Source organism: Homarus americanus, unplaced genomic scaffold (assembly GCF_018991925.1).
Source record: "Homarus americanus isolate GMGI-L3 unplaced genomic scaffold, GMGI_Hamer_2.0 scaffold32583, whole genome shotgun sequence".
In the NCBI taxonomy this organism is placed as follows: Eukaryota; Metazoa; Arthropoda; class Malacostraca; order Decapoda; family Nephropidae; genus Homarus; species Homarus americanus.
Genome location: NW_024713129.1, coordinates 13,909,557 through 13,933,697, shown reverse-complemented (window position 1 = coordinate 13,933,697; position 24,141 = coordinate 13,909,557). Strand labels below are relative to the sequence as shown.

The following is a 24,141-nucleotide window of genomic DNA, read 5'->3' as shown; positions in this document are numbered from 1 at the left end:
TGTTATAGTGGGCTAGTCTACAAGTAGTGGTAGTTTTGACGTAGAGGTTGTGGTAATGGTGGTTAGCCCAATCCACCTCAGCGCTCAACACTTAGCAGAAACATAACATAGACTCTCTCTCTCTCTCTCTCTCTCTCTCTCTCTCTCTCTATCTTTCTTTCTGTTGATATCAGTCTCCTGTCTCCAGCACACACACACGTCAATACTTTGTTTGAGCTTAATGTTTAAAATTCAGGGAAATAGCGACGGAAGACCAAGGGGAAAGCACTGACATTAAAACCCAGTGTGTGACATTGAGAGAGAGAGAGAGAGAGAGAGAGAGAGAGAGAGAGAGAGAGAGAGAGAGAGAGAGAGAGAGAGAGGGGGGAAGGCAAGTAGGAAGGCAAAGAGAGGGGAGAGAAAGAGAGAGAAAGGAGCAGGTAGGTTCAGTTATCTCTCTCTCTCTCTCTCTCTCTCTCTCTCTCTCTCTCTCTCTCTCTCTCCTACGTGTTGCACCTGGACAAAGCACAACACAAAGCCAACTATTACCACACACACATCTTAAGAAATGTACCTTATGGAACCAAACATTTTATACACAGCATTACGCCTTGGGAGAGTCCGGATACAACTCTTCTTAAATCTAGGATGAACGTCAGCCAGTCTTATAACGTTAACTTAGCTTACTATTTTCTACTAAATAATTCTAGATCCATTTGGTAGACTACAGTTTCTTTTAGGAGTGTAATTTAATTTAACTTGGTGTGGTAGTCGTTTATATAATGCTTTATTTGTTAATTGGAGAAGGAAAGGGGAAGAATGGGAAGTGTTGTTGTTTGTCCTGGGGGGGGAAAATAAGGTCTACCGGACGCTAGCCGCTGAGGATGTCGAGTTGAGTCAGCTGTTTGGCCTGGTGCTCTTCCCGCCGCCCTCCCTCCTCCCTGCTGTGTCTCAACTCTATATGGCTCTTGCTAAATTACCTTTTATCTTACGTTTCTCCATCTCATTATCTCCTCTCTCTCTCTCCCTTATACTACCTCAGTTTCCTGCCCTCTCTGTCTCCCTCCCTCAATCTCTCCTCATTCGTTGCCCTACCCCAGTACCCTACCCTCCCGCCTCTCGTCGACTCACTGTCATTCGCTCGTCTGAGGTCGCCGAGTGTAGACGGGCAGCGGGTCATACGAGCCTGAAATAATTACGCATTTATTTGGGTTATTGAAGATTACAGGTGTGTGTGTGTGGTGCTAAAGTGACTTAGAAGTGAACAGTATTATTATGGGAAATTTTAGATATGTGATTTTTGTTTTATTATTATTACTGGGCACATTTTAGTATTTCATGTGCGTTTTAGTGTTTCATGTGCGTTTCAGTGTTTCATGTACGTTTTAGTGTTTCATGTATGTTTTAGTGTTTCATGTACGTTTCAGTGTTTCATGTGCGTTTTAGTGTCACTTGTACGTTTAATATTCCCTGTACGTTTTACTGTTTCATGTGCGTATTAATGTCTCATGTACGATTTAGTGTTCGTGTACATTTTAGTGCTCATGTGAGTTTTATTTTCATATGCGTTTTAGTGCTCATGTGTATTTCAGTGTTCATGTACGTTTTAGTGTTTCCTGTGCGTTTTATTTTCATGTACGTTTAAGTGTTCATGACCGTTTTAGTGTTCATGTACACAACTGTTTCATGTGCAAGTTTGTGTTTCATGAGCGTTTTATTTCCACGAGCGTGTTAGTGTATCATGGACGTTTTTGTATCATGGACGTTTTTGTGTCATGTGCAATTTTTGGGTGTAAACGTTCATGATCTTTCAATTAAGTGTGCATGAGTTCAGGTGGCCACAGGTGGCCATGGCCATTAGTGTGCATGAGTCCAGGTGGCCATGGCCATTAGTGTGCATGAGTCCAGGTGGCCATGGCCATTAGTGTGCATGAGTCCAGGTGGCCATGGCCATTAGTGTGCATGAGTCCAGGTGGCCATGGCCATTAGTGTGCATGAGTCCAGGTGGCCATGGCCATTAGTGTGCATGAGTCCAGGTGGCCACAGGTGGCCATGGCCATTAGGGAAACAAACACAGTAAAATTATGTTAAAACAAGAAAATATATATTAATTTTATATTTCTCCTATACAAAGGTTCCAAAATATTCAAACTTTTTTATAACTTTGTTCAAAACTCCCAAGTGAACTTATTAACACATTGAGAAGTGAAAATAACAAATAAAAGTGTTTGTTCAAAGTGATAATAACAGTTCATAGTGAGAGGTCCTCTAGAAACAGTGACTGAACACGGCTGAACACTACTGAACACTGCTGAACACGGCTGAACACGGCTGAACACTGCTGAACACGGCTAAACACTGCTGAACACGGCTGAAGACTTCTGAACACAATGGTAAGTCAACAAACAGCTTAGTATCCAGTTTTAGCTATTAAGCTTTATATGTAAACTGTAAAGGATATAATGCTGATGAAAGCTTCAGCGATGTCTTGGATCACCTGCAAATTAGCCCTCCATCAGCTTATTTCACCTGATGATTAAGCACTCGAAGCTTAGGTTAGGCTAATCTTCAGGTGAAATAAGCTGGGGTTAATCTTCAGTTTAGGTTAGGTTAGGTTAGGTTTTAGACGAGACTAGACTAGGAGAGAGAGAGAGAGAGAGAGAGAGAGAGAGAGAGAGACTACTCAAGGCTATATTAGTAACATCCTTTCTTGGTGCCCTTCTTGATCTTGTGACAGTGAGAGATAGTGAGATAGTGAGAGAGTGAGATACAAAGAGACAGTGAAAGAGGCAGTAAGAGAAAGTGAGAGAGAGACGATGAAAGAGAGATGGAATGAGAGAAAGATTATTATAAGACGTGGCTTTATTACAGGAGTTACCTTGATGAGTAAAGTAAAACAGACAGACAGAGACATACAGACAGAGACAGACAGACAGAGACACAGAGACAGACAGACAGAGAGACAGAGAGACATACACAATCATAATAAAGTAGAAGGAGAGAGACACGTGAATATAATCAGAGTTAACCATAAGAGACAATAATACAAGGGGCGGATCCAGGAATAACAAAACTAGGGTCCAATAAGTTATGGTGGGTGAACAGCGAGCCCACCCAGCTGTAAACCTCCAAGAATTTGTCTTAATAACTGTCCAATATTATGACTATTTTGAGGCCATTGATATTAGGAGGTATTCTGAGGTTAGTAGTACTTACTTTTTACTCTACAAAAATGTCTAAGTACAATACTGCATTAAAGAAAAGATATTAGAGTTTTCTGGTTAAAGGGAGGGGGGGGGGGGATGTGGTCCGGACCTCCAGAACTCTCCCTGGATCCGCCCTTGGTAATAAACGGTAAAATAATTAAGTAAATTTAATTCTCAACATATTTCAAGTATGTTTCATTTCCGTCTCGTTACCTGTCATTACCTACTGTACGACAACTTCTTCTTAATCCACCTCGTTGCCTGACGGACGACGAAACAACTCCCCCTTAATAAACAACAATCACAGTTCCCCACTACAGTTCAAACACTGCTATAGTGAATTAGAAGGTTTATTACGCAATCTGAACGTGTGGTAGGGACTATATAGCGTATGTAACGACGCGATTGTAGGTGAAAAAGGTGACTGTACGGAAGGGGGTTCCCCGAATGACGTCACGGCGTTGCCACTGCCCAGGTGAGGTGGTGTAAACAGTGGGAGGGAAGCGTCAGGTGTGAGTCATTACTTCCTTGTCCTGTGAGTGCTGGATTGGACATGCCTTCTCTGGGAGTCATAGAGAGGTGTGTGGCTGAGAGAGAGAGAGATCGTGGGAGACAGGAAATATGTGGGAAGGTGTGTGCGTGTACTGTATGTGTGTACCTGAAAATTGAAATACCAGCCAGTTATAATTATGTGATTGTGTATTTATGTGTGTGTGTGTGTGTGTGTGTGATGAGTTTCATAGGATACTGTATAAAAAGATTAGATTAGATTAGGTTAGGTTAGGTTAAAGAAGCCACAAGTACAGCTCATTGTCAGGTCTAACTTCCTTCCCCCCCGCCCCTCGAACCCCCCACCACCCACCCCTTCCCCCTCCCCCCTCTCATACACACTCGCTCATACTACCTCCCTTCTTCACACTTAACAGCAACAACCACCATCACCACCATCGCTCCTTCTGACACTGGTACTGGGATTATGGATCGTGGTAGGTCCTTCTCCAGCCCTTGCGGTAACCACTACTCCAGACAACACATTGGGGCAGTCGCTGGTTTACCCCAAGGACGCCAACATACTGCTGGGGGCGCTGTTTCCTATACACACAAGACAACGAGACGTAGCGACGGGAGTCAATGTGTGTGGTGAGTTACAGGTAAGTTTTAAGATTGTTATTTATCATATACAGGTGTAAAGGACAGGTACTACGGATCACATGAAAATTAGACACCCTAGTTTATATCTCCTGATGGTTAAATATCCTATCCTATCCTATCTAAACACCCCCTAGGTAGTGTTAGGGTACTTAAGCATCAAGTGGAATAAGTCGAGGTTTAATCTTTAGATGTTCCGTAACTATTAGACATTCCGACGAACTCTCACTGACTCTTAATTGGTGAAAATAATACGTGGTTAATTGGCTCAGATATGTAACAATCATGGCGTATAAATTGCAGTGAGACTCTACCCTGTCACATAGTTCTTATATTTCCAGTTAGTCAAGAAAATAAGAGTCTTTGAGAAATTTAAGTGAAGTGTGTGTGTGTGTGTGTGTGTGTGTGTGTGTGTGTGTGTGTGTGTGCCCTTTCTAACCTTTGACCTGACCCCAGGATGAGGAGGGAATCCAACCACTGGAGGCCATGCTGTACACCTTAGACCAGATCAACGAAGACCCTGACCTCTTACCAGGGGTCAAACTCGGTGCCCTCGTCATGGACTCCTGTAATGCCCCAAATTTAGCCCTGAATCAGACCTTAGGGTTTATTAAAGGTACGTGAACACACACACACACCCACCCATCCATCCACACACACACCCACACACACCCACACACACACACACACACACACACACCTGGATGGCCTCCTGACCAGATAACACACAAAGCCCCATCCTGTCCAGCACAAAACTGTATCTACAGTACACATGCCCATATATGACACTCTGTACGTGTTCATGTTTGTATCATAATGTGTCACCCTGTATCATTTTGTCTGAGAGCTAGTGTGTCATTATCTGAACCTAATTCCCTGTTTGACCTTGGTATGACCTCAGGGTATCTGGCTGGTCATAACAAGTACCATCAATCAGAGTTTACGTGTGGTGACGGCAGCGCCCCGACCTACCGCGGCGGTGAGTTTGACAAGGTGGTGGGTGTGATAGGTGGTCAGCAGTCGTCAGTCTCAGTACAGGTGAGTCACTCTCTCTCTCTCTCTCTCTCTCTCTCTCTCTCTAGTCCAGATGCGTGAGTCACTCCTACAGCTCACTGTCTCTCTTTAAAGTTGTATTTTTGTGGTTTTAAAATTTCGCAACTATATTACTTGAAGTACTGTTACGTAAAGTTATTATAAATATCTAAAACTTTCTTCATTATATTTGTTATTATTATCATCACACTTTGTGGATTTTATTCATCATAAAATCTGTTTTTTATTTAATGTATGTATAGAAATATCTAAAGTTTAACCAGGGAGGCAAAATAGTGTTTATTAGCATAGTTTCCCTTATTCAAGTTTTCTATTTTACCAAAGCACTAATGGTTATGGGTAACTAACATATTTCCATCAAATTTATACACACTTACACACAAGTCTCAGGCAGTCATTTATCCTCAGGTAGCAACACTGATGGTTATATTATACTGTGACTGTGTGTGTTACTAGAATAAACTGTCAATTTATTTTATCACACCAATTTTTATTTCGATAGTAAAGATAGGTTTTTCCTATGTATTTTGATGAGTTTCGAACGAATGTGATATTCATTTCTACCCTGGGAGCGACGGTGAGCAGGGGTCAGACCACCTCCCCCATAAGTAAACAAATCTTGGCGACACTTGTGACTGAGCGAAAGTAATAAACATGAAAAAATAATATTTCGGTTATCCTTAATTTCCGGTGGAAATAACAAGAAGAATGTCTTAGAATTGTGTAAAATTACGAGATACATATTTTTAATACGGAAATAAAGACCGGTATGATGCTATAAATTCACCCAATTATTCTGTTTAGTTGGCAGTTAATAACAACAAAAACATCAATAACAATGACCCACTTAACGGTATGGGGAAATATATCTGTTTATAGAACCGTGTAGTCACTTAACTGTTTTAGAAGTTAACGCATCCGGTGTTAGTCCCAAGAAAAACAAATTTCAACTTATTTAGGAAACTGAGACTAGGCGCTGGCTTCCTCTCCCATGGTAGGTGTGGCAAAATGACAGAAAATTACACTGGATTATGACTTTTAACACCAACGTATCTCAAGTTCTTATGAATGACTTTTTCCCCCAAAACTAATGATTTTTTTTACACAGATGGCCAGTGTGCTGAGAGTAATAGAGTTGCCTCAGATCAGTTATCTCAGCACCTCTGCAACTCTCAGCAACAAGGACCGCTATCCCTTCTTCCTAAGGACTGTGCCCTCTGATACCACCCAGGCACAGGCCATCCTACGTGTCCTTCAGTGAGTCAATATATTTTTTTGCATAATACATCTCGAAGGATATGTAATAGAAATTAATTTGAAGTTTGTACAAAAAAAGACAAGAAGATATATAAAATAGTCAGTAAAATCGTTGTACAAGTTCATAATTGGTTTAACATGCAGGTATACAGCTCAGCAAACACACCAACAAGCATTATGTGCACTAAACACACACTCCTCCCTCACACACACCTCCTCCCCCACACACACACCTCCCCCCACACACCTCCTCCCCACACACACACCTCTCCCCACACACCTCCTCCCCCACACACACACCTCCCCACACACCTCCTCCCCCCACACACATACCTTCCTACACACCTCTCCCCACACACACACACACCTCCTCTCCCCACACACCTCCTCCCCCACACACAGCCCTCCTCACACACACACACACCCTATCCCCACACACCTCCTCCCCACACACACACCTCTCCCCACACACCTCCTCCCCCACACACACACCTCCTCTCCCCACACACCTCCTCCCCACACACAGCTCCTCCTCACACACACACACCTCCTCCCCCTCACACACACACCTCTCCCCACACACCTCCTCCTCCCCACACACACACACCTCCCCACACACAGCCCTCCCTCACACACACACCTCTCCCCCACACACCTCCTCCCCCACACACCTCCTCTCCCCACACACCTCCTCCCCCCACACACACACCTCTTCCCCTCACACACAGCTCCTCCTCCTCACACACACACACACACCTCTCCCCCACAGCTCCTCCTTCACACACACACCTCCCTCCCCCCATGCCCTCCTCTCACACACCTCTCCCCCACACAAAGCCTCCTCCCCCCACACACAGCCCTCCCTCCCCCCACACACACAGCTCCTCCCCCCCACACACACACACACCCATCATCCACATCACCTAACCTAACTTAACCCATCTCAAACAGGGACTTCAAATGGACCTACGCCAGCATCGTGTACAGCAGCGGGGAGTATGGAGAGGGAGGCTTTCACCAGCTCCTGAAGAAAGCCTCTGAATACAACGTGTGCTTCCCTACCCCACATCATAGACTCTCTAGCGACGACTCTGAAGACGATTACAAGCGAGTGGTGACCGCCTTGATCAAGGGAAAGGCTAATGGTAAGTAGTTTCTCGTTCGTGGTTAAAGTTCTCCCGTTGACAGACTGGGTTAATGGTAGGTGACTCATGGCCATGCTGATGTTAGGGTTAATTTGTGCTGGTTTGTGGTTATTTTGTTTAAGATTGTGGTTAAATTGCTAGATATTAATTTGATTCATACTTACAGTGCATTTAAGTACACAATGATACACCTTTAAGTATTATACTTAACTGTTTTACTTATATTACTTGTATAAATATAAAGTAATAATCATGGCAAGTTTTCAGGTTAGAATATAACTTCTACTTTAGAATAGTTTATATATAGTGTGTGTGTGTGTGTGTGTGTGTGTGTGTGTGTGTGTGTGTGTGTGTGTGTGTGTGTGTGTGTGTGTGTGTGTGTGTGTGCGTAGCTCAAAATTATTATAAAACTACACCACACTGAATACGCACCCATACACAGAATGGTGGACTAAGGGCGCCTTGGGGTGAATAGATTGGTGGGTGGTGGGGTTCAAACTAGTGTACCCGTATAGAATAAAATGAGTGCTGTATCTACTCTGCCGCTGTATCTCTCATTAATAACCTGTACCCGTTACAGTGAAGACGGTAAAAAGTATTCGCTGGCAGTAGCGCTGGGGACTCACTTGAAACAGTCAGACTTCGTGGACAACAAAATCGATTCCTCTGGCTTGGCTCTGACGGTGGGAGTTCCTCGTCTTTGATGGTAGGCAACGCAGGGGGGGAGGAAGAGAAGGAAGTGGGGGGGGGGAAGTGAGAGGAAAGGAAGAAAGAGGGAAGGAGGGTGGAAGGGTTGGGGAGGAGGGAAGAATGGTGGAAGGGAAGAGGGTGGCAGGGAGGGAGGGAGTAAAGGATGAGAAGGAGACAAGAGAGAGATTAACATTATCTCACACATGGATACTACAGAGACGAAAGATAAAATAACTCCCAATATCTCTCTCTCTCTCTCTCTGTCTTTCTATGTCCATAAACTTTCTCAACTATCTCCTTTTCTCTCTTTTTCTCTCAATCTCCATAAACTCCTTCTCTTTCCCCTTTTCCCTCTTCCATTTTATCTCTCTCTCTCTATCTCAATAAAGTCTCTCAAACAACTATCTTTCTCTCCTCCCACCAGAACGTTGAAGCAGTAGCAGAAGGCGCCATCTCAGTCCAGCCCCTCATCAGGTCACTCCCGGGGTTTGACGAATACTTCACCAACCTCACCCCTGTCACCAACACCCGCAACCCGTGGTTCACTGAGTACTGGCAGCATCTTGGTTGTGCTCTCGACGCCCCCACCTGCCCCTCCGTCGGTGAGAAGTAGGTCATTCCTCCCTCATCACACAGGTTTATAATTAGTGATCAAGAGGTGTATACTGTACACAATTGATGTATATAGCTTAAAATGTATATAGACAGTACATGTATATAAACAATGTGTCTAGATAGTACAGGTATATAAACATTTAAACCTTCCCTTCCCTCGCACTGGCAGCTACCGACAAGTACCTTGGTTACATTTCGTTCGCGACTCCGTCATCGCCTTCGCCCACGCTCTACACACCATGTGGGAGGACAAGTGTAAGGGTAGAAAGGGACTATGTGAGGCCATGGTCCATAATGGTCACATACACGGCCAGGACCTCTACAATCACCTCCTTAACGTTCAATTTCCAGGTACTGTAGTTGGAGTTTTCTGTCTGTCTGTCTGTCTGTCTGTCTCCATCTTTCTCATTCACTATTAACTCACTCACTCACTCACTCACTCACTCACCCACTCACTCCTTCTTTCTCCCCCTACAGACGTAAGTAACAGCACCTTCAGGTTCGTCTCGTCAGGATCAGGTCCGGCGAGGTACAGTGTTCTCAACTACCAACATGACGACCATTACGCCTACAGCTGGACCAAAGTGGGAACCTACACCAGTAAGTAGAGAGAGAGAGAGAGAGAGAGAGAGAGAGAGAGAGAGAGAGAGAGAGAGAGAGAGAGAGAGAGAGAGAGAGAGAGAGAGAGAGAGAGAGAGAGAGAGAGAGAGAGAGAGAGAGAGAGAGTGAAACACCACCACCCCCTCCTTACTCAGTCACTACACCTCCTACAGATACTACAGGAGCTACGGCAGAACTACACCTAGACATGGACTCAGTGAAATACAGAGACTCCCAAGATTTCCCAGAGTCTTCTTGTGGGATTCCCTGTAAGCCGGGTCAAGCAAAAATACTCGTAAGTCATAAGTCATCAGTTGTGAGTCATAAGTGTGAATTAAATCATCAGTTGTGAGTCATAAGTCATTAGTTGTGAGTCATAAGTCAATCATAAGAAAAAAAATGTATCACAAGTCATCAATTATAAGTCATAAATTATCAGTTCTGAGTCATAAGTCATCAATTATACGTTATAAATGCGTCATCAGGCATACGTCATAACCTCATTTATTTACCCCTCACAACAGATGACAGACAAGTGTTGTTGGTATTGTAAAAACTGTCAGTCATACCAGTACCTAAACACCACGACCCAGCTGTGTGTTGACTGTGGTGAGTGTATGAAGCCTGAAGTGGGACAGGAAAAATGTGTCGACAAGGAGGAGAAATTTATCGACTATAAAAATCGGTGGGCTATAACTTCTCTGGCCTTCGCTAGTATAGGTGAGTTGTGTACGGTTTTAAGATCTGTCTGTCTGTCTCTATCTGTCTATTTGAATTTCTGTCTGTTTCTTTTTTTACTCTGTCTTATTTACCCAGCCCTTTTTTCAGCATCTTTGCACCTTCTTACAATAACTGACCCTCGCTAAGTCTGGGGCAGCATCTCTCTCTCTCTCTCTCTCTCTCTCTCTCTCTCTCTCCTAACGTCTTCTTCTCCACCTCCAGGTATCTTTAGTACGGTCCTCGTCGGCGTAATCTTCTGGGTACACTTGGACACTCCCGTCATCAAAGCCTCCTCCAGGGAACTCTCCTACATCCTGCTAGGGGGAATCTTCTTCTCCTTCGTCATGAGCTTCGTGATCGTGGCGCCGCCCTCCCGGATGACATGTGGCCTCACTAGGTTCTTCTCGGCTTCATCTACACCGTCTGCTACGCCGCCATCTCCACCAAGACCAACTTTAGGATTTCGAGGGATTTTTAGCAGAATATCACAAAAGTCTCCAGAAGGTGAGGTGTTGATGACTGTGCCAGGGTCGTGTTGAGAGAGAGAGATGCAATAATATCGTCATTGTCATATAAAATTTACTTTGATTTATTTTCATTTACAGACGGTACAAGTATACAAACAATATACATACATGTACTAAAATTCCGCCCCCCCACCCCCCCTACCCCCCCTACCTCCCTCATCTCACCTTCTGCAAATTTCTAGGCCAAGTTCACGTCACCGTTCTCCCAAGTGGTGATCGTGTCGTTGTTAGTAAGTGTTGAGGTGATCATCAACGTTGTCTGGTTACTGATGCACAATCCAGATATCAAGTACATGTGTGATAGGGCCTCAGACTTCCGGACCAGGATCTGTGGAGGTCTTGATGACTACACCTATATTGTGGGGCTGATTTATCCATCTCTATTGGTGCTGCTCTGTACACTCTACGCCATTAAGACACGCAAGGTAAGTTAATGAATCGGTTTACCTGTGAGTTAAGCAATTAATTTACCTGTAGGTTTTGATGTTTCATTTTGTCTCCATCATTTGTTTCTTAAGGTATGACCATAAATTGAATATCTAACCAAACCAAACCAATTAATATACTAGTATTTATAGTATGTCGACTTAAACGGATCTCGTTAAACCTTCGTTAATCCATATGCTCGTTAACCAGTGTCCCGACGGATTCAACGAAGCTCGATACATCGCCTTCACTAACTACACCACCTGTCTTATCTGGCTTGTGTTCGTTCCTCTCTACTTATCTACGGGTTCCTCAGATGACATCAGAATCGTCACCCTGGCTATGTTCCTCTCTCTAGGGTGAGTCTACGGCCCTCTAGTCACCCTAAGTGGAAGATTGAGTCACTCTATCTAGATCAAGTTTTATTATGGCATTATAGAGCATTTAAGTCATGACAGGATTTTGTTTTAATCTATTTATATAAGGTTCAGCTATTAGTATTAAGGACCATTAATACCAGGATCCATTAATACCAGAACCAATTAATACCAGGACCCATTAATACCAGGACCCATTAATACCAGGATCCATTAATACCAGGATCCATTAACACCAGGATCCATTAATACCAGGATCCATTAATACCAGGATCCATTAACACCAGGACCCATTAATACCAGGACCCATTAATACCAGGACCCATTAACACCAGGACCCATTAATACCAGGATCCATAAACACCAGGACCCATTAATACCAGGACCCATTAATACCAGGATCCATTAACACCAGGACCCATTAACACCAGGACCCATTAATACCAGGACCATTAACACCAGGACCCATTAATACCAGGACCCATTAATACCAGGACCCATTAACACCAGGACCCATTAATACCAGGATCCATAAACACCAGGACCCATTAATACCAGGACCCATTAATACCAGGACCCATTAATACCAGGACCCATTAATACCAGGACCCATTAATACCAGGACCCATTAATACCAGGACCCATTAATACCAGGACCCATTAGGAATCTTTGTTTTATAGGTCCAAAATATACACGTCACCCTCACAGCTAGTTCACGTGGCAATGGTGATGAAATATTGTCTTTTTTATTGTTCTCCAGAGGCTTCGTGCAGTTGGGGTGTCTGTTCTTCCCGAAGGTCTACATCGTCCTCTTCAAGCCCGAGAAGAACACAAGGGATGTTATCATGAGCGTGAAGAGGAACTCCTACCCGGTGGACACCTCATTTAAGACTTCTGGTCGTTTCCCCTCTCTGCCACTACAGGAGAGACCCGCCCTTCAGTCTTCCCCAGCCATCTTCTTCCATAATGGTGAGTGAAAGAAAGAGATATTGCTTTATACATACCCTCAGTTTCATGATTCACACACTCACCTCATTTCATTAACATCATCATCCATCACAATAATAATAATACTTCAATTTACTAAACCTATCGTTCTCTCCTCTCCCTCCTTCTTCCCCACCTACAGGAGCGATGGACAGTCCTCTAGAGACGCAAAAACACCCAGCCAAAGCAGCAGCCATTTCAGCGGGAGCAACAGGAACAGTTGTACTTTGTCCACCGAGACACACAAGCAAGACACTGCCGCCCCTCTCTACGGAAACACCAAGACGCGCCAGCAAAATGTTTCTCTCGGTCATCCAAAACAAAGACAGTGACCCACCTGCTTTCTGAAGTTAACCAGCTGTCTGTCTTTTGAACCATCTGTCTAGGAAGTTACAGAACAAAGACGGTCATCCATCTGTCTCCTGAGTTAGTGAACCATCTGCTCAGTATACCAGCTGTATAAGATACCCCCTGGTCCTTATATAAGTGGTTCACTGCATACAATGGACCCTCCCCCATTCCTAATGGGTTATGTTTTAGTGGACCTGTTCTAATGGACTCTAGTCTTAATTGATCCTATGCCTAATAAACCTTAAATACAAAGGGTACTATTTCACTGAAGATATAAGATCAAACTAGTTTTATTATCGTGTACTGTATTTTAAGTGTCATTGTACAAACGTTTCACCAAGCGCCAAAATTAAACCAGTTTGTGTGTTTTTGTCGTCACCATACACACGTTTTAAACTCAAGTGATTAAACTGGTTTGTTGTTTTTCCTTCTGTCAAGTTTCGCCTCAACTCAGTTTTATTATAGTCACTATTCTCTGGGTTTAATGTTTTTATTTATTTGTTTATTTAAAGTTAAACCAGTTACACTTATTGTTCTTGTTGTTTATGCTGATTTTCTGTGTTTTTGTTTTGGAATAAATAGATGAGTGTGCTAAGCTATTATTATTTTTTTATTTTTTTTTCTAAATTTATTCATTAGTGTTATGTGAAGTTTATAGAGCTGTAGTGAACTTACTTCATTAATATTATCATTATTTATTATTAATATTATTTTTTTTATTACCATTATTAATTATTATTATTAATTATCATTATTATTATTATTATTATTATTATTATTATTATTCCACTATTTGTCATAATCCATTTAAACATTGTCTATTGAATTAACCCAAACTGTGATAATTAATTAGTAATGTAATGTTAAATATGAATCTATTAATATTTCATGCCATCTATATGTATATGACAGACTATATATTTATGTTAATATAGGTTTTACCAGATAATGTTACCAAGACCAAATGAATTACCTTTTTGTATAGTGTGTGTGTGTATGTCAGTCTGTCTCTGTCTCTGTCTTTTTCTGTCTCTGTCTGTCTGTCCATCTTTGTTTTTGTCTTTTTCTGTCTGTCTCACTTTCTTTCAGCCTGTCTGTCTATCTTTGTTTCTGTCTATCTGTCTACGTGATGTATTAAGCCAAGGTAACATAAGTCATTAACAAAGAGTAACATCCATTTACAGGGTATATAATACTTTCCAATCCTCAAAGTAGACTTATTTTTTATACTTTTATACTTTTATATTAATATTAGACCACAGGTATATATTATAAGGTTCCTGTATGTTATATATTAGAGTGAGAAATTATAATATTTTCGATTGAACAGTCGTGCCAAAAAAAAACAGATCCAGATTTTGTTATATATGAAATCTATTGTTATTATTTTTGTTTGGCTCTGTATATCGTGGTCCTCAGTGTATTACTGTGTTGCTTCTGATGTCTGTTTGAACGTGTGTAATAAAAAAAAATGTTTGTTGGATATTTTCCTCAATCCCAGAGAAAGTTGTTACGTTCGTGTAGTGGAATCTTACGAATCCGGGACGAAGTTGTTTACGTTCGTGTAGCTGGGATCGCAGACGGATTCTTATTTTTATCTAGAACATCATATTTATTGTAATTTGTTAATATAAAACAGAGGAACATTTATTTAAAAATTTTTTATCAAAATATTTTCCTTGGGAGATAGAACGAGCTTTTGAAATTGTATTTTAAGCCAATTGCTTTATTTATTGAAATCACGTTTATTTGACGTTTCTAATATAGTGAGATAATAATAATAATAATAATAATAATAATAATAATAATAATAATAATAATAATAATAATAATAATAATAATAATAAAAGTAAAGTACAAGTAAAAGTAAAAATAATGATAGTAATAATAATAATAAGAATAAAAAACTACTACTACTACTAGCCTACTACTACTACTACTACTACTAATAATAATAATAATAATAATAATAATAATAATACGTAACAAGTGAAGAATAAATAAAAGACACTAATATTTTTTTCCTTTATGAATGTTTATTAACAATAGACATAAAGAAAATAAATTATAAACATAGAGAAGAATATTGATGACGATGTTAGCTGTTGACAGTCTCGCCAAACATCAATGGCTTGAGGATACAATATCTGTCTAGCGTTGACGGATAGACAGTTGTAAGACGGTGTAGGAGACGGGAGAGCTGTGTTCGACGGTGTAGGAGACGGGAGAGCTGTGTTCGACGGTGTAGGAGACGGGAGAGCTGTGTTCGACGGTGTAGGAGACGGGAGAGCTGTGTTCGACGGTGTAGGAGACGGGAGAGCTGTGTTCGACGGTGTTTATCCAAGTGAGGAGACAGACAGATGAGGTGCGCACTGTGTTGTTTACGATATACAGAAATAAACAATTGAGGTGTAGCATAGCGATCATCACACTGACATAGACAACACAACAGACAGGGCATAGAACGATGATCAAGTTTAGTTTGAGACTTGACTATACCTCACAACATTCAGGTGAGTCACTACCCATTCATTCGTCTTATTCGGTCAGCTTGGGCAAACATAGATCTGTATACCGTCTCGCCCCCCTTACAGAAAAAGAGCTCTCGGCATTTACCAGTTGGGTCCTTAGCGTAACACTCTACACAGTTGTTGACGTCTAAGATAACTCGACCTGTGGAAAAGAGGAGGATGGATTAGTACGTGTGTCTGTATGTATGTATGTATATTTATGTGGGTTTTTTTATGTAGGTCGGAGGATTTTTAGACATCAGGCAATTGTGGGGTGATTATCCACACACACACACACACACACACACACACACACACACACACACCAAAACAGTTAACCATACCATCCTCTCTGAAGAAATTATACTGTATAGGATCATTCCACATAGCTTCTTCCAGTTCCTCGAGTGACTGAGGCAACATTGACAGCATGAACCCCAGTGTCTTGCTCAGGTGTTCAAGAAGCTGCTGTAGGTGCAGGAGAGGACAGGTGGTGATGGTAGTCTGACGGGTGGTGTTCAAGGGTGGTGGTAGTGGCTCTTGTAGAGTGGCTCCTAATTTACGCTGGGCGACCCGGGTTCGTAGTAAGTATGCTGTGTGGTTAGAGAAGGAATGGTGCTGTTAGTGATGGTGCTTCGTTAATGGGGTGTGTGTGTGTGTGTGTGTGTGTGTGTGTGTGTGTGTGTGTGTGTGTGTGTGTGTGTGTGTGTGTGTGTGTGTGTGTGTGTGTGTGTGTGTGTCACCTAATCTATTCTAACCAAACCAAACTTAACTAGTGCTGTATATCTTTAGGTCATGTACAGTTATTAGTGAGTTAGGTGTTTGGTAATGACCTCAAAAGACCTTAATTGACCTTAAATGACAATTATAGTGAACCCTCTCTATAAGGAGATGAAAGAACGTAATATGGAGGGTCCGTTAGATATGAAATCCTCATCTAACGAACTATTATAAGAAATGAAAGTCCATTATAGAGAGATTTTTCACTGTAACATGAACCTTATCTAATCATATATAACTCTTACGTGACCCTGAATTAAGTAATAGGAGACCAGACTTACGTTTTTTCAGCAGCTCTGTTATTTCCGGGTTCATTAACTGAGGCAGTTTGGTTTTCATCATAATCTTGATGTTTTGCCCCAATTCTGCCAGCGTGAGGGCGTGTGTGTCTCTAGGTGGGTGTTTAGATGAGGGTGTAGAGAGAGTGGGTGTGGATGAGGGTGTGTGTTTGGTGTGTGTAGAGCGAGTGTGTTTGGATGAGTGTGTGTGTTTGGTGTGTGTAGAGCGAGTGTGTTTGGATGAGTGTGTGTGTTTGGTGTGTGTAAAGCGAGTGTGTTTGGATGAGTGTGTGTGTTTGGTAAGTGTTGTGGCAATAGCTATGTTGTTTTTACCTGAGGGACTTATGTATTTCGTGTTAATAACTTTGTAAACAAGTGATGGTAGTTGTGTGGTTGTAGTTATTAGTGTGTGTGGTATAATAGACCCTCGTGTGGTGGATGGTGGTAGTGAGGATGTGGTGATTGTGGTAGGTGGTGGTGGTGGTAGTAGTGAGGATGTGGTGATTGTGGTAGGTGGTGGTGGTGGTAGTAGTGAGGATGTGGTGATTGTGGTAGGTGGTGATGGTAGTGAAGATGTGTTGGTTGTGGTAGGTGGTGGTGGTAGTGAAGATGTGTTGATTGTGGTAGGTGGTGGTGGTGGTAGTGAAGATGTGTTGGTTGTGGTAGGTGGTGGTGGTGAGTGTGTTGATTGTGGTGGTGGTGGTGGTGGTAGTGAAGATGTGTTGATTGTGGTAGGTGGTGGTGGTAGTGACGTTGTAGTGATTGTGGTGGTGGTGGTGGTGGTAGTGAAGATGTGTTGGTTGTGGTGGTGGTGGTGACGTTGTAGTGATTGTGGTAGGTGGTGGTGGTGGTAGTGAAGATGTGTTGGTTGTGGTAGGTGGTGGTGGTAGTGACGTTGTAGTGATTGTGGTAGGTGGTGGTGGTGGTAGTGAAGATGTGTTGGCTGTGGTAGGTGGTGGTGGTAGCGACGATGTAGTGATTGTGGTAAGTGCTGGTGGTGGTAGTGAAGATGTGTTGGTTGTGGTAAGTGGTGGTGGTGGTAGTGAAGATGTGTTGGTTGTGGTAGGTGGTGGTGGTGGTAGTGAAGATGTGTTGGTTGTGGTAGGTGGTGGTGGTGGTAGTGACGATGTAGTGATTGTGGTAGGTGGTGGTGGTGGTGGTAGTGAAGATGTGTTGGCTGTGGTGGTGGTGGTAGCGACGATGTAGTGATTGTGGTAAGTGCTGGTGGTGGTAGTGAAGATGTGTTGGTTGTGGTAGGTGGTGGTGGTGGTAGTGAAGATGTGTTGGTTGTGGTAGGTGGTGGTGGTAGTGAAGATGTGTTGGTTGTGGTAGGTGGTGGTGGTGGTAGTGACGATGTAGTGATTGTGGTAAGTGCTGGTGGTGGTAGTGAAGATGTGTTGGTTGTGGTAGGTGGGTGGTGGTGGTAGTGAAGATGTGTTGGTTGTGGTAGGTGGTGGTGGTGGTGACGATGTAGTGATTGTGGTAGGTGGTGGTGGTGGTGGTTGAAGATGTGTTGGCTGTGGTAGGTGGTGGTGGTAGCGACGATGTAGTGATTGTGGTAAGTGCTGGTGGTGGTAGTGAAGATGTGTTGGTTGTGGTAGGTGGTGGTGGTGGTAGTGAAGATGTGTTGGTTGTGGTAGGTGGTGGTGGTGGTAGTGAAGATGTGTTGGTTGTGGTAGGTGGTGGTGGTGGTAGCGATGTAGTGATTGTGGCAGGTGGTGGTGGTGGTGGTGGTGGTAGTGAAGATGTGTTGGCTGTGGTAGGTGGTGGTGTTGGTGCGACGATGTAGTGATTGTGGTGGGTAATAGTGGTAGTGAAGATGTGTTGGTGTGGTAGGTGGTGGTGGTGGTAGCGACGATGTAGTGATTGTGGCAGGTGGTGGTGGTGGTGGTGGTGGTAGTGAAGATGTGTTGGTTGTGGTAGGTGGTGGTGTTGGTAGCGACGATGTAGTGATTGTGGTGGGTAATAGTGGTAGTGAAGATGTGTTGGTTGTTACATCGTAGTTCTTAGTTCTTGTAACAATTTTCACGGTAATGTTCTGTGCAAGTTCTGTGAGTGTGGATGGAGTGAGGGAGAGTGAGGAAGGAGGTGTAGGTGCAGTGAGGAAGAGTGAGGGAGGAGTAGGTGCAGTGAGGGAGAGTGAGGGAGGAGATGTAGGTGGAGTGAGGGAGAGTGAGGAGAGATTTAAGGAGTGTAAGTAAAATGAGGAAGCTGCCTTGAGAAACACGTTGCATTTCTCCATCTCTGAAAAGTACAAAAAAAAATCATAAAAAATAAACGAATAAAAACACCCCAAAAAAGCTGTATTTATCATTATAATTAAATCATTATAACTCAGAATTAAAATATGGATGTGGTTAAAGGTTAATCATAGTTAACACTAATCCAGGGAGAACAAGGTGTTGATTAACTTTACCAGCAGGTGAGATGGTGCTCCGGGCGGGTAGTTTGGGTCCCGTAACTATAGCTGTCACCATCTGGGGAGAAGTCACCAACTGGACAACAAGCGCCACCTGTACGACCATCATCATCACCAGCTGTGCGTCTATCGTCATTACGGGATTAAAATTACCACCTGTGAAGGGTACAACAACGTTCACGCTCAAGTACAAACGTTTGTACCCCGAGAACGTTTAACACCCCGGACACGTTAGTTTAGGTTCAGGATTCTCTCAAATGTTTGTTTATTAATTTCTCGCTCAGTGCTGTGTCATATGCTCCATAAACAACAACAACAACAACCACAACACATAATAAACAACAACAACTCCACCGTCTTCTCCCCGCCATTTGTTTACGTCAACAGACAACAGCTGATCACACACATTCGAGTTTGTCGAAAAAAAAATAATTTCCTCAAACGATACAAAATATTTCTATTCATGAATAAATAAAACAACGAAAACCGAGCAAAAACTTACTAAACAACGAAAACCGAGCAAAAACTTACTAAACAACGAAAAAACTCATACAATATATTTACACTAAAAATCCGAGGTACTGTATATATTTTTTCCCTCTTCACTACTGCCATTATATAAAGCAGTAAGGGCTTATATAATCTCATAGTTAACAAGGGACCTTTCTCACTCTCTCACTGTGTCTGTGTGTGTCTCAGTCAACCTCATTCGCCACACAGAGAGGTATTATGTAGAAGAGGAGGAGGAGGAGGAGGAGGAGGTGATCTTTCTCGTGTGTTGTTCTTCTGTTCACGTAAAGATTAACTCTCACCTAACCATTTACCTTATTTGATCTGATGATTAAACGCCCTAATCCTACCTCAGGGAATGGGATTAGGTTAGCTTAGGTTAGGTTAGGTTGTTACGTCACGGGTTCCATTATTTCACCTGTACTGGCTTTAATAAATTGAACGAGTATGACGGAATATTTCAACCTGTTGCATTATTCTCTCTCTCTCTCTCTCTGTACCTGCATCGTTGTATTGCCTGAAACGTATTCGATATAATTCCACTGTACCACTGTAACAATTCTGTACCACTGTATCTACACTGTACCTACACTGTACCTTGTAACAATTGTGTACCACTGTATTTACACTGTACCACTGTAACAATACTATACCACTGTATCACGACTGTATAACTGTATTCATGCTGTACCACTGCATTTACACTGTACCACTGTAACAATACAGGTACTAAGAAGAACGAAGTGGTGTGGTGCAACGTAGAACTGTGACTGTTAGAAATGAGGGAGGGAGGAAGGGAGGGAGGAGGGAGGGAAGGAGGGGGTGGGGAGGAGGGGAGGGGGAGGGAGGGAAGGAGTAGGTGGGAGGAGGGAGGGGAGGAGGGGAGGGAAGGAGTAGAGGGAGGAGGAGGGAGGGAAGGAGGTAGGTGGGAGGAAGGAGAGAGGAGGAGGGAGGGAAGGAGGGTGGGTGGGTTGGAGGGAGGAGAGGGGGGGGGGCACCCTACAAGCTTCGTCAATGACCACACTATGTTAGTTTTCTTGGAAGATTACAGCATATCTCTCTCTCTCTCTCTCTCTCCTTTTACTTTGTCATCTTTGTTTCTTGTCCCGTTTGTTCAAATATTTATCTCTTTATCTTACTATTAACTATGTATGTATGTATGTATGTATGTATGTATGTATGTATGTATGTATGTATGTAGATGAATAAGTAGTTATATTTCTCAACTTGTCTCTTCTATCCCTCCTTCCATCCCTCTCACCAGAACTACGAGCGAGCGCGCACACGCACGCACACACGCACACGCACACACACACAGACCAAGTGTATAACCTTGATTTAAAGCCAAAGTTTATTTACGGAATATATCAACCACAATACCCAGATGAAGGTTATTAATATATTTATTATAGTTACGCACTAAACTTTCATTTTCTTTAGAATCATATTTATAGAAAACGAAATATATTTGACGGAAACTAAAGCTAAGTACGACGATTATATGTCTTCAATGCAGAGAGTAATAATTTAAGGTTGAAGAAGCCACAAGTTTAGAAAATTGTCAGGGCAAATTTTTTTTGGAGTGAGAAGTGTGAACTGTTGGAACAATATGCCTGAGCGTTGTGACGGCACCGAGTGTGACTTCAGTCAAGACCAGACTTGACCAACACTGGTGTAGGTATAGAAACATCCTGGAGCCAGTACATGCATAGTACTTGCCAACAGTGTACAGCAGAGAGCCAGTACATGCACAGTACTTGCCAACGTGTAATGGAGACCTGACCGACCGCCTGACAAACTACTGATGAAGATAATGTAATAATACAAGTACAGATACAACAGAGAATGCTGAGCTCTCAGAAAGTTCTTAACTGCCCTGACCCTGAGAGTGTACCACCCACAGTGTCAAGATAGTACTGACAGGCGCTTTTAGAACTCCTTTTAAAAAACTAGATCTGCAGAAGTATGGACCAACAAAAGATTCCTAACAGTTGTGAGAAAAATAAAGTAACATATGTGGCTCCTATATCCAAAACAGAGTCTCGCCACTCCAAGAAGAATTTTAAGATGGTGAGTTTGACCAGCAGTGTGTGTAAATTATTAAAGAATATTATACTCAGACGGTCTGCCACGCGCTGGTTTAGGTTAGGACTCAGCTATTGGAGAAAGTACTGTATGTATGGTCACAGATCCTGGTGGAGTTTATGGGCCAAGGCATTTAGTAGGTACGTATACTGAATTCTATGGGAACGTTCTGGCGTGATAAGTAATGTTCCACAGGGCAATGTACTGGGGCCGTTGCTGTTTATAAATAAAAGACCAGACGCTATTCTTCACTTCCCTGCCAATATTTGTAGACGAGACTAGTTTACAATGCTACACAAAGATGGAAAATTTCAGAGGTTCCTACGCATCTGACGCGCTGATGCAGTAGTCAGAATGGTATCAATATTGCACTGAGACTGTACCACCGCATTTAATCCTCACCACCAATGTCACCAACAAGAGTAGAAGAGAGAGAGAGAGAGAGAGAGAGAGAGAGAGAGAAGTAGGCCACTCCCACCTTCCTTCTCTCATTAGCTCATATTGGGTTTGTTTATAAGTCCACCATCTTGGATTATATCATTGCACGTCTTGACAGGTTTAGGCGATATTTCACCCGCCTTAGAGGGAGAACACGTCATCTATTTCCTCAGCCACAGATGGTGAAAGGCAAAGTGACATGTAAATACCTTTCTGAAAGTAGTCGAGGAAAAACGCATTTCCTTATTATTTACACCAATAGGAGGTAGTAATCTCTTAGGTTCATTCACAGTGGCTTTTGTGCTGTAATCAAACATTTGTATCATTACCTGTATCTACACCTGTAATTAAGACCTGCAATCTATACCTGTACTTGTATCTGTGTCTGTTGGTGGTGTGGTGGTGTTGTGTGGTGGTGTTGTGTGGTGGTGTTGTGATGGTGGTGGTGTTGTGTGGTGGTGATGGTCACAGTGTTATGGTGGAGGTGTTGTGTTGTGTAGTGATGGTGATAGTGGTGTTATGGTGTTGGTGATGGTGATAGTGGTGATGGTTATTGTGGAGGTGTAGTGGTTGTAGTAGGGAGGGAGGGAGTGAGGGAGGGAGTGAGGGAGGGAGGGGGGGGGCAGCACTAGGTCACTGGGGCAAGTGCTCAACCACGTGAAGCAAAGACGAGCGGCACTTCTTTGATCAAATCCCCACCTCTCCCCTCACACCTCACATCACCCCTCCCCTCACACCCCTCCCCTCACACCCCTCCCATCTACACCTCTCCCCCTTCTCCTCCCCTTCAATCCACCTCCTCTCATTCTGGAGATAAACTCACGTCAAGACTCTACCTTAATGAGATGTACTTTACCTTTATTTACCTGCATTAGTTAATTTAGTTTACCTTTTAGGTCATTATGTTAGAATCGTTCAGGACTAAGATTGAATTGTGTGTGTGTGGAGAGAGAGTTGTCAATATACTTATCGTGTATGTTTACTCAAAGAAACGTTCACTGAGACATTCAAACACGAAAAATATATGACACCGAATTAAGAGGTTACACACACACACACACACACACACACACACACACACACACACACACACACACACCCAAAGAGCCAGACACACACACACACACACACACCCAAATATTGCACAGACAGACAGACACACACACACACACACACACATTGAATATTAGACACACACACACACACACACACACACCCAAAGACAGAGATACAGACAGACACACACACACACCCAAAGACAGACAGACACACACACACACATTACCCAAAGATTAGATTAGACACACACACACACACATATATAATTATTAAAGCTATTACGTGATAAATAAAAATCAAGCAAGCAGGTGGGTGTGCGTGTGTGTGTGTGTGTGTGTCACAGAGAAGAGGTGAACAGCAAGATGCGGGTTGCTACATAGAGGTCCTGGACCGTATTGCATACTGCTACTTAGATATGTGGGCTCCTGTGTGTGTGTGTGTGTGTGTGTGTGTGTGTGTGTGTGTGTGTGAAGCTCATCGCCGTCCAACAATGACTTGTACCAGCTGTTAGAAGTGGTCAACTGCACGGATGAGGTGATTGGGGAGAGAGAGAGAGAGAGAGAGAGAGAGAGAGAGAGAGAGAGAGAGGTGTTGAGGATGGTCACTTGTGCTCTCTCCCTGTCACAGCCTTCCTCCCCACCCACCCTCCCCAACCCCCCTCCCTCCCCAACCCACACCACACAGTTGGCTTTTTGTGGCTTATTCATCTATATTTAACGTTATTAAGACCAATGGAAGGAGAGAGATGAGACAAGAGAGAATAAAGAAGAAGAGATGCAGATGGTGGAGAGTGTGACGTGTACATACAGGTGTTCTAGATTAAGAGATTAACACCTGACCTAACGTAACCTAACCTAACCTAATCTAACCTAATCTAACCTAAATTATAGATAGGTAGCTAGATGTATAGACAGATAGATAATATACAGTAGATAGGGAGATGAATAAACTAATAGGCAGGCACACACACGCACACACG

The 24,141-nt window shown here is 42.9% G+C and overlaps 2 protein-coding genes and 1 long non-coding RNA gene across 4 annotated transcripts; 1 reads left to right on the top strand and 2 right to left on the bottom strand.

Annotated features, from left to right (window-relative positions):
- The first annotated feature begins 887 nt into the window (after positions 1–887).
- LOC121867817 (metabotropic glutamate receptor 3-like) lies at positions 888–14,561 on the top strand. The gene is given in 20 exon segments (XM_042367944.1): positions 888–1,207; positions 2,114–2,372; positions 4,112–4,336; positions 4,791–4,950; positions 5,236–5,372; positions 6,496–6,644; positions 7,596–7,789; positions 8,097–8,105; positions 8,386–8,495; positions 8,904–9,088; positions 9,264–9,445; positions 9,572–9,694; positions 9,868–9,989; positions 10,219–10,414; positions 10,637–10,816; positions 10,819–10,925; positions 11,124–11,366; positions 11,578–11,726; positions 12,506–12,714; positions 12,875–14,561. Coding segments are annotated over 19 exon segments (2,889 nt in total). The 5' UTR covers positions 888–1,207; positions 2,114–2,369; the 3' UTR covers positions 13,081–14,561.
- A 536-nt stretch (positions 14,562–15,097) lies between these two features.
- Positions 15,098–17,140, bottom strand: LOC121867808. The gene is made up of 3 exons (XM_042367933.1): positions 16,655–17,140; positions 15,938–16,186; positions 15,098–15,756 (listed from the first exon to the last, which is right to left on the bottom strand). Exons 1-3 carry the CDS (start codon positions 16,713–16,715, stop codon positions 15,605–15,607), a joined length of 462 nt encoding a protein of 153 aa, XP_042223867.1. The 5' UTR covers positions 16,716–17,140; the 3' UTR covers positions 15,098–15,604.
- Positions 17,141–18,547: 1,407 nt separating this feature from the next.
- Positions 18,548–20,351, bottom strand: LOC121871177. Of its 2 annotated transcripts, none has more exons than XR_006089841.1 (3): positions 20,272–20,351; positions 19,068–19,226; positions 18,548–18,895 (listed from the first exon to the last, which is right to left on the bottom strand). It is a non-coding gene; the product is annotated as an uncharacterized LOC121871177 (long non-coding RNA). The 2 variants fall into 2 exon arrangements; XR_006089842.1 differs by having other exon boundaries at positions 20,291–20,350.
- Positions 20,352–24,141: the final 3,790 nt, after the last annotated feature.

Bases quoted from the DNA above. Each gene is read 5' to 3' on its own strand.
- LOC121867808 (XM_042367933.1), bottom strand. From the start codon at position 16,715: ATGATGAAAACCAAACTGCCTCAGTTAATGAACCCGGAAATAACAGAG. The intron at 16,187-16,654 runs GTAAGTCTGGTC...CTAACCACACAG, and splicing joins AACAGAGCTGCTGAAAAAAC to CATACTTACTACGAACCCGG. The intron at 15,757-15,937 runs GTATGGTTAACT...TCTTTTCCACAG, and splicing joins TAATTTCTTCAGAGAGGATG to GTCGAGTTATCTTAGACGTC.